This window comes from Schistosoma haematobium, chromosome 1, assembly GCF_000699445.3.
Source record: "Schistosoma haematobium chromosome 1, whole genome shotgun sequence".
In the NCBI taxonomy this organism is placed as follows: Eukaryota; Metazoa; Platyhelminthes; class Trematoda; order Strigeidida; family Schistosomatidae; genus Schistosoma; species Schistosoma haematobium.
Genome location: NC_067196.1, coordinates 66549956 through 66566883, shown reverse-complemented (window position 1 = coordinate 66566883; position 16928 = coordinate 66549956). Strand labels below are relative to the sequence as shown.

Genomic DNA, 16928 nt, shown 5'->3' with positions numbered 1-16928 from the left:
AAACACTGTAATGTTTCATAATTATGAACAAAGTTTACAATACAGGAAAACTCAACAGTCAGTCAGTCAGTAACAACGTCGAATAAAAAAAGAAGAGGAAACATTTTCTTCATTGTAAAATACTCGAAACAGTTTATTACATTATAGGTGAAATCATGAGTCAACTGAAGCTAGACCACCATGAAAAACTTGGAAGCATTGGACGTCCGTTTCGTCCTAGTATGGGACTCTTCAGCAGTGATTTCAACTATTGAAATTATTAAAATGTCCACAAATCCCATTTTGATATTACTTTATACTTGCATAAAATAATTTAGGATAAAATAAAAATAAATTTTTGCTTAACCAGCTTCTGTGTCTAGAATAGATGATTAATTAACGCTTTCAAATAAAGACTTGCATATATGAAAAGTAAACTAGAAAGTGAAAAAATTTTGATAAACTAGTGAACAATATTCTCTTAGAATATTGAAGATCTGTTATGTTACTTTTCTGGAAGACTTTTTTTAAATTATTTGGAATATCTGAGATGACAAGTTGACTTCTTAATTATTGATGTAGTGAACAGAACACCAGTGGGGACAATTGAATGTAATTAACACTAAATTACACGGCATCTCAATAAAATCTGAGAACCATTTAGTAAATCATTAATTTGCGAAATATTAATCTACCACCGCAAACTTGACTGTTCCTGTTGCAAACAGCAATCCATTGTCCCAGATCTTATTGCTCATGCGTTTTCATATTAATCACGTTTCGTTCCCGTTCTTTCCTCATCGACCTTCTACTGAAATACATTATATGCCTGACCACCGTTTTACACTACTTGTGTGGATATAAGTAACCCACGCCACAATGATAGCGATATTGAGATATCCGTGATAATAATAACTAATGTAACTTTAAATCAAGATAATATGAAAACCTGATAAGTGGTTAATATTTCGATGCGAAAGTACCCTATGTAATGATATCAACAATGAAGCTAGTAAAAATATAAGAAAATAATATTTGTTAATAAGCAAAATGATGTAGACGGAATGAAAGCATTTTTGATTTATTATGCAGATAATAAGCTGAGAAAATACGAATATTATAAATCAATAATGCATCAACAGTCAATTATAAAGTGTATTTTCTTACCCGTGGTTTAGATGTTAAACGAATGATAAAACTATCATAGTACCCATAGATAAGTCTTAAGTTTATACTCGTGTCTACTAAGCAATCTAAATTCAAAATGCATTTTCCGTTGTATATATAAGTTATTCTATCATGCATTCTTACACAAACAACGTTTCTGACTGAATTGGAGGAATATATTGTTTTGAATGTTACACATTTTACCTGAATTACTCCACACTTGAAAAATTCATAAATATCAAATAAAACATTTGTCTCTGCTTCAAGCACTCAAACGTTATAGTAATTGGTTTTTACATAATTATATAGTCAGTAATTTGTTTGTTTAGAAAAACTCAACTTTACATTAAAAATTACCACTTTTGGTTTTTTTAGTATTTAAACACAAAATATAAAACAGATTTCCAACATATTTAAGGTTTTTTTAAAATTTAGGGTTAATTGATTAATCAAGGTACAATGTACAAAATGAAATTCATTGATGAGCTTTCTGTAGACATTAGCAGAAAACAGTTCTGTCGTTCAATTATCTTTGCAATGTAACAAGAAATAAGCTATTTAGTAATACAATTTGATATTCATAGGGATTTGTTTAATTAATCCCATTGAATTAAATATAAATACAAATAATATACTATTATATATATAATTATATCATTCACCAAAAGTGCTTGCTTTAGCTACCTTTCTGATGGCATATTTATGTTGCTGATTGCTACACTGACCTTTTTAAAACTCATCGTTCAGTTGTATCATAATAACCCGGATTATAATACTTTTCGAACGCAACTGTTTAAATAGAAATCCCTTTCATTGATTACGGTATACAGTAAAAATGTATGGTGTTTAAATTTATTTATAAAGTAAACGGTGAAAGTGATAATCATCAATTTAAACTGTTAATATTCACGATCGTGCTTGGTATTAAACCTAGGGCATTCAGATATCATCATCATGTATATAAAGGGCTCCTGAACTAAAACAACTGCCCAACGCTTATTGAGTTTCAAAGTCATTCAGGCTAATATTAGTCCACAATGAAAATAACTTTAAATTACATTATCTTCACAAACCTTTAGTTTAAAGTAGTTGGAAATCAACGATATATATTTTCAAGAAACTTACTTTTGTTTCTATGTGAATTATTGATAATAAATCAAAGATTGTAATTATTTGAATAGACATTTATGCTGTACGAAACAAATAGAGCAAGTTGTAAGATCAGAAAAAACTAATCACACTTTATATTGATTACTACAATACATTCACAAATCTAGTTCATTTGAGCACTTAATAGTCAAAATGGATTTTTAACAAACGATCAGATCAATATTATTTGTGAAAACTATATTTGGAATAATCTCAGTGATTGAAATTGAAATAATTTCAACTTTCCGTCGAACAAACTTGTGCCGACTTCTTCAGGGTAATAATCAGAATTCTTTGATTCTTACATTAAAGAAGTCCGAACAATTTTGGGGAGTGAAACATTGGAATTCTTTAAATATCAATCACTGTGATTATATTAAATATAATTTTCAGAAGTAATGTCTTCTATATATCCGGCACCCGATTTGTCAAACTGTTCGTATACAATCAGATTCATAGCTATATTCTATTCCAATTTTAGCTATCAAAATATATTACTGGTTAGTGAATGAATTTTCAAATATTGATTTCTTAATGATATGAAATTTATATTTGAAACTTATTTGCTTACTTGTACCTGTTACTCCCAATGGAACATAGGATGCCGACAAGCATTCTCCAACTCACAATGTCCTGGGCCTTCCTTTCCACTTCTATCCAATTTTTGTTCACTTTTCTCATGTCTGTCCCCATTACTCAATCTAATTTGTTCTTTGGTCTTCCTCTTCTCCTTTGGCCCTGAGGATTCCAAATGAAGGCTTGCCTTGTGACACAGTTGAGTGCTTTCCTCAATGTGTGTCCTATCCACTTCTAGCGCTTCATCCTGATGTCTTCCTCCGCTGGGATCTGGTTTGCTCCCTCCCACAGTAGGTTGTTGCTGACAGTGTCTGGTCAACGGATCCGAAGTATTTGGCGTAGACAACTGTTAATAAACACCTGTATCTTCTCCAGGTTTCCGCCCCATACAGTAGAACTGCCTTGACATTTGTGTTGAATATTCTGACATTGGTGTTTGCTTGCAGTTGGTTGTTTTGAGTTCCAGATGTTTTTCAGTTGTGAATATGCTGCTCTTGCTTTTCCGATCCGTGCCTTCACACCTGCATCAGATCCATCGTGTTCATCAATGATGCTGCCCAGATATGTAGAGGTTTTTACATCTTCCAAATCTTCTCCGTCAAGTGTGATTCGATTGTTATATTTGAAATAGCAATGTTTATTTCATTTTCTATATAAAAAAAGGTAACAACAACAATAATAATAATGGTTTAAAGAAATTTATTAAATTTTCAAATACTTCATGCATCTTAACAATAATAACAAGAATAATATTGGAATAAAATTTAGTATCACTATTCTCAACGATAGATTAACTTTTATGATAACACACTTAGATTAAGCAATGCATACATCCTTACATTATAATAATTCTATTACTAACCATATAAGTAAAAGTATATAGATACATATACATACATTGATAAAGATTGATTTATACCCAAGAGATAATCGAGGACTATAATTTGATACAAAGTACGTCAATTGAATGTAACAAAACTTAATTAGAGGAAAACAACTGATAACTAGAAAAAAGAGCATAGCTTGAATGTATATATATAGGGAGAGAGAGATTAGAGTTTGGCACATACAAAATGGTTAAACATATACAAATACATAAATACATCAAATATTATTCCATCCCCTTTCATTATTCTACCATAATTAGATTGCTTATTATTTTTACTGTCATTATTATCCGTATTAATGTTATATAATGTTAAGGTGAAAAATAAACTGATTTATTTTAGAAATAATTCACCAATAAAGTAAATCATTATCATAGTTTACTTTTTTTTTAATCATTCACATTCGATTATTCTTATTCTTTGTATTCTAAGAAAGTTCCCCTATTTATGTTAGAAGTGTTTCAACAAAATTCGATTATTTGATTGAATAAAAAGTAAATGAAAGAGGTAAATTTGGAAAGAATGAATAAAAGAAGGAAAGTGAAAAAGACAAACGAAAATGATTCTATAAAGATACATACTTACAATCAATTGTTCATCTACATCTATGATAATGTGTGTCTGTTTATGAAAAGAGAAATCTAACGAAAATGTAATTAGTTTGCTGAATTGTTCCTAAATAGGTATTTAATTGCAGTTTTTGAATCCTAATTTTCACCTTAAATATATATATATATATACTTACATCTACAAGATAAATGAGTTGAGTTCTCTAGTCTTTCTTCTTATTCCCTTCTCTTTAAAGTAACTCTCAAGTGTTGAAAAACTCTCACAATGAAATGGGTTACTTAAAACAAAAATAAAATAAAATAGTAGTTAGGAAACGAAGCAAATGTTTAATTAACTGTCATAAACTGACCTTCAAAAATAATAATCTATAAAACATCTCATCAATTGAAGAATATTTCTTAGACAGAAAACAGAATTAAATGATTGAATTGGAAAAAAATATTAGCAACTTCAATATAATTCATGTCAGATCTTTAAATGAAGAAATAACCAGGTTATCTGATTTTCGATTGTTCTACAGTTGACTGATTTTGTTCAAGAAAACTCTTTCCACACTAATATTCTCTAAAGAACTATTAGTTTAAATTATTTTTTATGTTAAACGAATCTGAATTATAACGAAATAACTTTTCTATTTGAGTACCACTACTGAGGAGTCCCATACTAGGACGAAACGGCCGTCCAGTGCTCCCAGGTTTTTCATGGTGGTCTAGCTTCAATTGACTCATGATTTCAATCTGTAAAATTTCCAAAATCTCCACGAACCCCTTCTGATTAAAATGAAGAATCTATAGAAGAAATGGTATTGCAAAAAAATGCATAATTTGTTCATGAAATTATTTGTCATGTAAAAATTTTTCAGGTAAGTCAAAATATAGTTGAGGGACTCCCACACTAATGTGTGATATTAGGTAATGAAGTCAAAATTTTAATCTGAGCTATAAATTAAATGGATAAAGTCATTAAGATGGTTGTAGTCAGTGGTTTCATTCCTTAGATAACATAGCTTCTTCTTAATCCTAAGCAATAAGATTATTTTATACCTATTATCTCCTGATTTTATTGCCTATTCTTCAACCATATTACTTGAAGTTTTTGGTTTTCTGACCATCATAGACAGTATTCTGATATTTTTTACATATCCATAGAATCGATCTCAGTAATAGGCCTTTTACTATTTATTATCATATTTAGAATTTACAATCTTCTTTTTTAAGTGTCTTGATATTGCACAAATTAAACAGTGGATTTAACCAATAATATTATTTGTAAAAATTATATTTGAAATAATCTCAGTGATTGAAATTTAAATAATTCCAACGTTTCATTGGGCAAACTTGTCTGAACTTCATCAGGGTAATAATCAAAACTACAAAATAACATATAATGTTTAGCAGTCGAATCAAATCTATACTGAGTATCTAATCACATTCAGATGTTGACTTCAATAAGTTGGATAATATGAGTCAAATAGATGTGAAAAGTTCACAACATGAACATAAATGAATGCGTAATTGTTTGCGTATGTTTAAGTTCAAGCTAGTAATGGTTGATACCAAGTGTTAATTTGTTTATTAGAAGTAAAAATAAGAGTTTCAAGTGGATATGTTCTCAACACATCAATGTGTATGCAAAGTGAGAAACGCTAGTTTTTGTTAAGTGGACTCTATCACTTTGATTAGCTTAATACTATCTGATATATTGCTAACATTTTCATATATTTCTTCCAAACCATTTCGCAAAATATTATATGAAATGTCAGGATTATTTAACCTTTAGTCGTTGAGATTATTTCAAATATGACTCTCACAAGTAATTTCCTCTCTACACTCGGCGCCCAATTTCTATCAAACTATTCATTCAAATATAGATGAATAATCTTATAAACTAACCAGCAATATTTATTTAGTTTAGGTTTGTATAATGTATAATGGCATACTTTTTGTAACATTTAGATGGTCTACATAGACAGTTCTACGATAAGGTTTTAGAGTATGCTTATTTTAATAATGACTCCTGTATCTATCTTGCAAATGCCAAATTATGATGAAATTAGTATTGTGGTGTGTGCTACTTATATTAACATTAGTAGTATATGACGTTCGGAATACAATGGACAGCTCAGAATCAATTAGACGATTTGGACTTCGCAGATGACCTAGCCCTCCTATCGCATACACATGAACAAATGCAGATAAAGACAGCCAGTGTAGCAGCAGTCTCTGCATCAGTAGGCCTCAACATACACAAGGGAAAACCAAGGTCCTCAAATTCAAAACGGAGAACAGCAATCCAATCACTCCTGATGGCGAAACTCTGGAAGATGTAGAGTCCTTCACATACCTCGGAAGTATCATCGATGAACAAGGAGGCTCAGATGCAGATGTAAAGGCAAGAATTGGCAAAGCAAGGACAGCATTCCTACAATTGAAGAACATATGGAACTCAAAACAACTTTCAACCAATATCGAAGTCAGAATCTTCAATACGAACATCAAGGCAGTTCTACTGTATGGAGCTGAAACTTGGAGAACTACTGCGACCATCATCGAGAAGGTACAAGTATTTATAAATAGCTGTCTACGCAAGATACTTAACATCCATTAGCCGGATACCATCAGCAACAGTCTTTTGTGGGAGAGAACAAACCAGCCTCCAGCTGAAGAGGAAATTAGGAAAAGACGATGGAAATGGATAGGACATACATTGAGGAAATCACCAAACTGCATCACGAGACAAGTCCCAACTTGGAATTCTGAAAGGAAACGGAAAAGAGGAAGGCCAAAGAACACATTGCGTCGGATAATAGAAGCAGATATGAAAAGGATGAATAACAACTGGAAAGAGCTGGAAAGGATTGCCCAGGACAGGGTTGGATGGCGAATGCTAGTGAGCGGCCTATGTTCCTTCACGAGGAGTAACAGGCGTAAGTAAGTAAGTATATGACGTTAGTCGTGAACAGAATGTCTGGCAGCAGAGACAAGAGGTTCGAACAGTAACTTGTATGAAAATGCAAGAACAGTGAAGTCTGAGTCATTTTGAGACAATTGATGGACATTTTGCAAATTAAGCATTTTGTGATTGTTAGATTTTATTAACAAGTCCTGTAATTTTGTATTAAATATATTGGATTGTCCCCACTCGTGTTCTTGTTCACTACAGTATAAATAAAATACTTGAAGATAGATCTTTTCATGCAAGGAACATGGATCAACTTTTAGCGGGTCATACAGTCATGCTTAGAAACCTGACTGGCATTTTTATTATTCTGCTATGACATCATTAAATTTTATTAGTCACTCTAAATCATTCTACACTTCTTACTACATTTTGCCTGGGCTCATATTAAATAAACCCTACTCATGTCCACCTGTATATCTTGATATAGGGTTTAGTGCAATACCTATATTTAATGATAAATATAATAGCAAGTTAAGACTGCTCAAATAACATTGTGTAAATCTCATTAAGACTACCTGTTCTTAGTAATTTACAGATACTTCTAAATCATTAGCCACAAATAAAATAAGACGTAATAACTAAACAGTAGAAAAAATTTCATTATGAAGCAAAATTAGAATAACTTTAGCTTTTCTAATATATGTTTATGATTGTTCCAACTATTAGAATTGTATTTAATCTACGAAGAATATTTATGCCATCAATCCAATCTAGTGCATTTAATTCACAGGCAGTTTAACCAAAACAATCATAATGTCTTATCACTAACTTTTATAAAAAAACAAAGGAAATATAATTTAAACCTTCTTTCCATATCATTTTTTAATGATAAAGAACAATCATAAACAGTTTAAGTAGCCTAGTCCTGATTATTGATAGAACTCCAATGATCGATTCTACGTTCATCTAAATTCGTGACATGACAATAGTAAGTGTTTGAAGTAATCGATAAAGTACTTTAAAGAGGACATTTACAGTCTCTTATTACAACATATGATGACACTACTTTACGTCCCTGAGAGTCAAACTGTTTCCTGAAGATTACAAAAATATCTTGTAGTTGAGTAAGATCAATAAAAAACCTAGGTCCAAGTATTTCTACTGATTACTCTCAACTATCTGACAACAAATAACTAATGAATGCTATAACAATCAGTAGTGTAAAATAAGGCCTGGCTACACAAAATGAAATGCACCCTCCATCATTATATCCTTCAAACTTTAAGAACCCGATATATAAAAAGACCATCAATACTACAAATATACAATAAATTATATTTACAAAAACGTCTAAAGAAATTTTAGAAAAAAATCGAAAGTTATTGGATGATTCATATGAGAAATCATCAATAACGCAATCACATGTACTACAAAGACGAGGTACAACTGTTCATTGGATTATTAATAATCAAAGTGGAACGACTATCTAGTTTGATCACATGCGAGTAACACCTGTTGGACCGTCAAAGGAGTTCGTTAATTCATCATCCAGTAATTTCACACCTTCCTTCAGTACTTCATGATTACAAAGAATCGACTCCAAAGGAGTTGTAAGACAAACTTCATAAGTTTCTTGAGGATGTGGCAGGGTATTACGATGCGGTGTAACCACAGGAAGTTCAGAAAGCTGAGCTGGCAGTGGGTCCGTAGTGAAATATGGATCTTTCAATGCCTGAAACATGAAAAAATAAAGTTCTTCAGAACAAACAAACAAACAGGATTTTGCGCTTATGAGCAGATTTCATTGACTAATCCACAGAACATTGATATCATTAAAAGTAATATGGAAATTGAAACCTCGTTTTATGCAAAACAAAAAGATATTATTTTAGAATTTCCTAGAACCTGCAAGTTACAACTTAATTTTGCGTTTCTGAATCCCACGCAGACAACAATATGAAACATATGAGTAAGGAAAAAACACGTGAATTGATATTTTGTAAAGATCACTGCTAAAAAATGACTCAAACAACTGTTTCCCTTATTCAATGTTTACACTGCTTCTAACTTTCTCACTCCAGCTCTCAAACAAATGTATTTATATGTCTAACTTCAATCCACTTATGATATTACGCAACCATCTATTGCGTGGGGTAAATAATTACCTCACACCCGATATGTTTCAACCTTACATGTCATAGCTTCTCATTAGAACTCCAGAAATCGCATCTAGAAGTCAGTCACCAGTGAGCACACGATTATTATCGGTATAAGATTTTGTGAAGATTCTAGAATTTTTTATAGATTTTATATCCCGAACCGATCTTAGTTAGGCTGCCAATGAAAAATTGGAAGCACTATGTAGCTTTCCCGTCCTAATATGATGCTCCTAAGCAGTGCGCACCCCTAACTCCACAACCGGGAAAAGGACCCAGAGCATTCACTCTCATGAGCCAACGCTCAACCTCTCGACCAGTGAGCTAGCATCCGACAGTGCTGATGCCTAACTTAACCCATTCGAGTTTCAAATAAACGTTTGGGGGTTCGAACCCTCCTCCACATGTTTTGCTTTGAAAAGGTGAGTTGTGTCCCACACCCGCCGTCAAAATGTGTGACTTAAAGATACACGTACGGTTATTTACCCTAGTACATGCCAAAAAAGTAAAGCACGTTGGTTTACAAAAAGTAGTTATACACATTATGCAGAATCAGTTGTCACTCGTAAAGTTTTGAAAGATTTAAAATTATTTGATCCTACTAGTATGAAGTACGACTGATGTAGTAAACTACATAGGGATAAGATGTAAAATGATGGATGTACTGGCGTATCAACTGATATACCGAAAGGGAAATAAATAATGGCATATAAAAAATATAGGTTTTGATGCGCTAAACTGTGAGTTAAGCTTATTTTTCAAGATTACTGACACATCATAATTATGTTAATTCCAGTCTGTGAAGCACCTTCAAATGTGTAACTCAATAGTTCAAAGCAAAACCCTCAAACTATTCAGAGACAGCACCACAGCATGTTTAAACCAGAGTTACCTGATTTACCAAATCGGATAAACCAGAATTAAAATAATACTTACTTCGGATACCGTAATTCTTTGATGGGGTGGGTACACTAAAAATTTACTAACAAGAGCAACGGCCTCAACTGATGCATCCGGAAGAACTTCCTCAAACGGGATGGTTTCACACAGGTTAAAACTTATCTTGTTATAATCAGGCAGTTCTTTAACTTCCTAGAAAAATAAAAGAACAAAATTACTACCAAAACAAAAGAAAAAAAACTTGATGTATTGGAAAACTAAGAGCAAATTAACCAAACATTGTTGTCACGTACGGTGAAATAAATGCCTACTACAAAAACTTAGTAAATAAAGAGTAATCGTTTATTGAATGAAGCGCATATGGGTAGTTACTACCCATGTAAATAATATGAAATTGAGTGAAAAAACCGCTTTTGACATAACTCTTCCTATCAACCTGTATTTCCCATTCATTGGAGTATAGTATTCAGTAACTGAGTTTTTTATTATTATCAATAACTTCCCATCAGGTTTCACAATTATAAATCCAAATTAATACTCCATAAAATTGGCCAGATTTAAGACAGAGTACATCATTTAAGATTGTAATATGTGAATCAAGAATTGTTGTTTGTCATATCAAATCAAATCACTAATGTTGGTGTTGACAATATGAAGTGTTAACTTAAATCATTTCACTTATAAACGGATTCAGGTCAACACTTCATATTGTCAACACCAACATTAGTGATTTGATTTGATATGACAAACAACAATTCTTGATTCACATATTACAATCTTAAATGATGTACTCTGTCTTAAATCTGGCCAATTTTATGGAGTATTAATTTGGATTTATAATTGTAAAACCTGATGGGAAATTATTGAAAGGGATATTCTTCGTTCATATAATTGTGCTTTTTATTATCATAGAGGAATGCAGAGAGTATTTGAATTGAGTTTCTGACCAACATTTATAACATTAGAATGTTTGACACATCAACTGAAAGGACAGTTTTGTTTGTTGTTTAATGGCTTCCATGTTAATCGATATACATCCCTCTTCTTCAAATCCAGATATATCCAACTTCTATTTTAGAAACACGACCTTAGAAAGAGATGATTCAACTTGTGCGAGCATACACATCTAAACGTGATTATCCTATGAATACAATCAAATATGATTTAAGACGGCTTTTATCAGAAACTAAGACCATAAAAGTTACAGTGCACTAGCTTAATGTTTTACTGCAGTTTAAAAAGTCACAGCAACTTATACTTTTTAAAGATTTCAGGAGAGAATTTATACCCTCAGAGCTTCAATGAAAGCATCTTTATATTACACAGTCATTTCGTCAATTTAAGCAAAATTTCTTTGAATGTAATCTGTTCTAAATCATAAGAGTATTTGAGTTAGTGACTTTTTAAGAACGGATAAATGGGTCGATTTTATGATAATCATATTTCATGATATAACCAACAATCAGTACTGAATAGATAACATTTCAAAGAGTTTAACACAATAATTTCAAAAACCTTACGGGCCATATATCTTCGTTCGGAGTCCCAAGAACACGTACAACAAACCAAAGTTGTTCAATATCATTTTCTCCCTAAACAAGTCTTAGTACTATAAATTATTAAATACCGGGAACATTGGAGAACTGTTAAGTAATTCGCCAAATATACAACCGATAGCCCTAAAACTAAATAAATTATAATTGACATACCATAAATCAACACTATTTGTGTATTTTTTAGCTCCGTATAATAATTCAGGTGCTCGATACCACCTGAATTAATAGATAACTTGCATTAGCAAAAATTACCTTGTAGCCACTTGATGACTGTATAGTCGCTCATTATTATTCTCGAAAACTCTTGCAAGACCGAAGTCAGCTATTTTCAGGACCCCCTCCGAACTAATCAATAGATTGGCAGGCTTAAGGTCCTAAATAAGGAAGTGAAGATTAGAGGATTTCATAAAAACAGACACACACCCTGTGCATAATTCCATTAGCATGCATGACTTCAACTCCTCTTAGTATCATTAGCATATAACATTTGGACTGTTCTTCAGTAAGAGGAGGTTCCGAATTCCGAATAACCTCACTAAGATCCGTAACCATGTACTCAAAGACGAGAACAAAACCAGTACCATGAGGGAAAACTTCTCGTAGATGGACAACGTACGGGCTGGACTCAATAAACTGGAGAGCCTTTATTTCTCTACAATAATAAATATACTTTAATTGAATTACCGAAGTGCTGTGTTAGGAATTCCATCAGCAAGTTTTCTCAAAGGAACCTTTTTTAGAGCAACAAGTTCTCCACTCTAGATAAAACTGTCAAATGCAAAATGAAATCACCTCAATATGCTTAGCTTTTAAAACGACTCCATGAGCACCTTCACCAATACGACCAAGAATACTGTACTGCTCCATATAACTCTAATGTTCGTAATATTTAATCTCCTGAACATGCCAGTATCTAGTTGAGCAAAGTTGAGCCATTTGATTTCCGCATCTCAAATGTAAGAAAGATTTTGAAGAAACCTCGAAATATTTGTCATAATGAAGATATTAAGTAAACACTAGCAAGCTACATTTCTAAATGTGAGATTTTGTGGACACTATATTGTTACATATACTTAGCTGCTCAAATATACGACGAGAGACTGATTTTAATAGATCATTCTTTCTAATGACCCAAAAATAAGTGGGTTTGTTGAATCATTTGCGAATGCTACCAGATACGGAAGCCCTTTAAGCGAAAGTTTTTATTCCATCTATAACCATTTGAAGAGCAGATAACATCAAAAGGGGTTTAAACAAATTAGTATCACATGTAAGGACAAATATAAGTATTATGACCAATGGAAAGTTACAGATACTTCTTAATTTGATATCAAGCAATCGTCAGTATTATATTAGTTCAACGTTGACATTTATGCCCCTGGTATATCCAATAAGTAACTCGTAACCCTATTTTTTATACAAATCGACTTGAAACTAACTGATTGACAGAATCGCCTATTTCTTACAGTATTTCTGGCGGAATTAGTATGTCTAAGGGATTTTCATCGCGGTTTCCCCAAAATTTAGCCAAACCGGACAAATTTTTCCCCAAAATAGCGAGATTAATCTCTTAATTGGATACACGAACGTGACGTCATTATTTGATAACTTCTGAACTCGTTTGGACAGAACTATTGTGAAAACCTAACTTGTCAGTATAAAATACCAAAAGTCATTCTCTGTGTTAAAATGAAAAGATTAAACCAATATTTGATGTAAAGTATAATGAGCAGTAGACAAAGTGAGTGAGTCCTCATACTGAAACACAAAACAGGACAGCGCAAGCAACCACACTGATCTCTTTTTATAATTTCAGATTTTTGACATATATGCCAATGTAAAACAAACAAATGACTGAACAGTTACAAGTTAAAAACCATAGCAACACGCGCTAGGCGGCAAATGCCCATTGAATTATCACATGGTTCAAATGCCTTTAAACGGAATAGAAAAAGCTTAAGCTTACCGAGCTTCCGTATGTAGTAGCATTCGATCGTTTATACCGTCGGGCAGAGACCTGGGTATATTATTGATAAAACAGGAAAAGGAAATCACAGTAAGACACTATCCATAGTTCTTAAGAATATCACATACTTTCTCTTAAATAACTCCTGAAGAGTCGACTGGACTAGCTCAGCCGGTAGCGAATCCCAGAATTTGACTGCTTTTAAGGAGTAGAATTTATGTCTACAACCCATTCTGCTGTGTTGTCTCCAGTTTCTGGGTGTTACCAGCATTTTACAATCATAACTTACAGGCTCCCGCACTATGAGTATGAAGTGTCCAATCTTTTACATCTTTTACATACAATTATTATGATACTGTCACAACTAGAGTTAAGAGAATGACCCTCTAGAAAGTTTTGAAATTGCCACAGACATTTACGGTTTTACAACGCTTAATTCCGTAGCACCTGTATAATTAAAGGATACCAACGCAGGCAAACCGAAGTCGGAAATGAGTTCAAAGATATATTTGGAAGATTGTCGATATGTTGATAGACGTTTGATCTAGGCCGGCCAGTAGTTGCAAAGGAAACGTAGCTAGGCGTGCCCACACGTGATCTCGCTCGGAAACGTGATCTAGCACTTTTACTGGACGTCTCCGGTAAAATTCATGAGGTCAGCATCAACTTGAAGGACTCATATAACTCGTTATTTTGGGGATTTATTAGTTATTACAACTGATTTTCCCCCAATATATTTGGGTAGTGATGGCCTTAAGGCCTGGTCAGTAAGAAGTCTAAACCTAATGGGCTTGCCGTTGGTAAACACTGTTGTTGTTCCATCACCATCTGATGGTCTTCCCTTAATATGAGGAGCCATGCGTTGCCAGACAACAATTTAAAACATACAATTAGAACTTTGAATCATTGTCGTCACCCTGGTAACTAAACAGAATGGAAGTTCAAGTGCTTATTAAGACTCACTCATGCTACTGTAAGGATGTAAGACACGCGAAGAAAATACCTGATAAACATGCGAACACGTGCGATGTAACAAGGTGAAAAAGTTTTGCTCAGAAAGATTTCTCTTTTGAACTTAAAAATTAATATTCACACATATTCTAACATATAAGAAAAAACGATTTTTATTTTGAAAAGAGGGTGTTAAAAATTTGAGATACAATCAAATTGTTGTATAACACGAAAAAACGAGACAATAAGGCTCGTCATCCTACGCTACTTTTGCAACTACTGGCCAGCTCAGATCAAACGTCTCTCAACATATCGACAATCTTTCAAATATATCTTTGAACTCATTCCCGACTTCGGTTTTTCCTGCGTTGGTATCCTTTAATTATATAGGCGTTACGGACATAAGCGTCATGAAACTCCAAATATCTATAGTATCTTTTGAGGCTTTTTGAACCAAATACTTCTACTGTTCGATTTTCATTATAGTTAGTAGTGTCAGGACCATCAGCAACAGTCTAAACATCTAGTGAATTTAAGTGTTATTTTCAAGCGAAACCCCAAAGTATATTTTAAATAACGATCGTCATTTCTTATTCTATACAACAATAATCGCACCTGAATCAAATACATTCTTCACACAACCTAATAATGGCACTATTATTTTCATTATCTCAAACTCGATGAGTCATGACTAGTGGATGGGCCAAACGCTGAAATGCCAATTTTCTTGAATGTATATTTGAGTACCTTAATTAACTAGTAACCACGATAGTAATACACTGATATACATTGTAAAAGCCTCATCGTCTGAAGTAAAAAACGACATATAACTCTTGAATTGTTTCAGATCGTGTTTGACATGTCTTCATGTTTTAAGAAGATTAATTGATTGCTTCATTGTTCTTATAGTCGTAGATGCCACAAGCATTTATTTCGGTAAAACTTCAACCAGTAAAACCTATAATTGAATCGTGCCCACCCAGTGAGATAGAAAGTCAGAGGTGGCGAGGTTCGAAGGTATATTTTATAGGTTATCAATATATCGATCACCGACGGATCTAAACTGGCTGATGATGTCACAGGTATTCAGTGTTTGACAACGCTTTTACCAGTAACACCTAATATAATTCGTTCCCACCAAGAGAAATCAAAAGACAGAGTCAAGGAGATCGGAAGAGTGTATTTGGCGATTACCAATATATCGGAATTCTCCGACCTAATCTGGCTAGCGATTGAGGTAGATGTTGAGCACGGCGTTACCACTCGTGATCTGGTGCGGATGCATGACCGAGCGCCTTCAGCTAGATGAGTCCACTAAAACATATGGTCAGCATCCAATGTCGAAAACTTAGTGCTATTTATTTTGGGGATTTATTTACCGCTACAGATCACTCCCCCTAGTGGGGCAGTGACGACCCTAAGACGTGGCCAGCCAGAAGTTTAAACTCAACGAGTTTGTCGTTGGTAAACACTCTTCTGATAACTTACTAAGTGTAGCAGCATCTGGTCGTCTTTCCTTACAATATGGGACCGAGGTAAAAATAGTAAAAAAAAGAAAAAGTTACAACAAACATTTCGACTCCTCGTAAACTGCATCGTTCTTTTCCAGCCGTCCTGGAAAAGAAAAAAGAAAGTGTAATTGCATGTCGAAATACACTCGTATGTGCGTAAAAACACAATGTCGGCGAAAAAATGGAAAATATACTCAAGCACACGTAATAGCATTAAAAAAATTGTTTTTTTTGTTTTGTTTTTTTAAATAGAAATAAAAATATATAAGCATATTAAAATTGTTTTTTTTTAAAAATAATATAAAATGTCGAGAAGTGCCTTACGTGCAATAGTCGTTTAAATGTTCTGGAAATCTCACCCTTCTTCCAGAACGCGTCGTTTTAAGTTTATTTTCGGATACTGTCGAAGTATCATCGTGTGTGTTGGTTGTCGGATGAGGTATTGTAAGTGTCGGAGTCGTGTCGTTCGATTGTACCGAAGGAAAATCCACGTAGATAGGATTTCCTCCTAAATACGCTGCTTTTAAGCGATCGATGCTGATGCTATCGTTTGTTCCGTTCTTATCGACTATATAGTACGTAGATTCACGTTGAAGAACTTTGAAGGGTCCTTCGTATGCTGATTCGAATGGTCGTCGATGCCAATCTCGACGAACGAA

The 16928-nt window shown here is 33.3% G+C and overlaps 1 protein-coding gene across 3 annotated transcripts; it reads right to left on the bottom strand.

The window, feature by feature from the left end:
- Nucleotides 1-8541: 8541 nt before the first annotated feature.
- On the bottom strand, nt 8542-14005 carry CDK20_1 (Cyclin-dependent kinase 20). 3 transcript variants are annotated; one of them, XM_051209411.1, is made up of 11 exons: nt 13936-14005; nt 13808-13905; nt 12634-12790; nt 12526-12599; nt 12265-12493; nt 12094-12215; nt 11995-12057; nt 11913-11964; nt 11806-11877; nt 10322-10477; nt 8542-8961 (listed from the first exon to the last, which is right to left on the bottom strand). In XM_051209411.1, the coding sequence occupies exons 3-11, from the start codon at nt 12706-12708 to the stop codon at nt 8725-8727; spliced, it is 1080 nt and encodes a 359-aa protein (XP_051074868.1). In that variant the 5' UTR covers nt 12709-12790; nt 13808-13905; nt 13936-14005; the 3' UTR covers nt 8542-8724. The 3 variants fall into 3 exon arrangements, with proteins under 3 accessions (XP_051074868.1, XP_012798154.1, XP_051074869.1); XM_012942700.3 differs by lacking the exons at nt 13808-13905; nt 13936-14005 and adding an exon at nt 13601-13741 and having other exon boundaries at nt 11913-12057; XM_051209412.1 differs by lacking the exons at nt 13808-13905; nt 13936-14005 and having other exon boundaries at nt 11806-12057; nt 12265-12483; nt 12526-12592; nt 12634-13741.
- Nucleotides 14006-16928: the final 2923 nt, after the last annotated feature.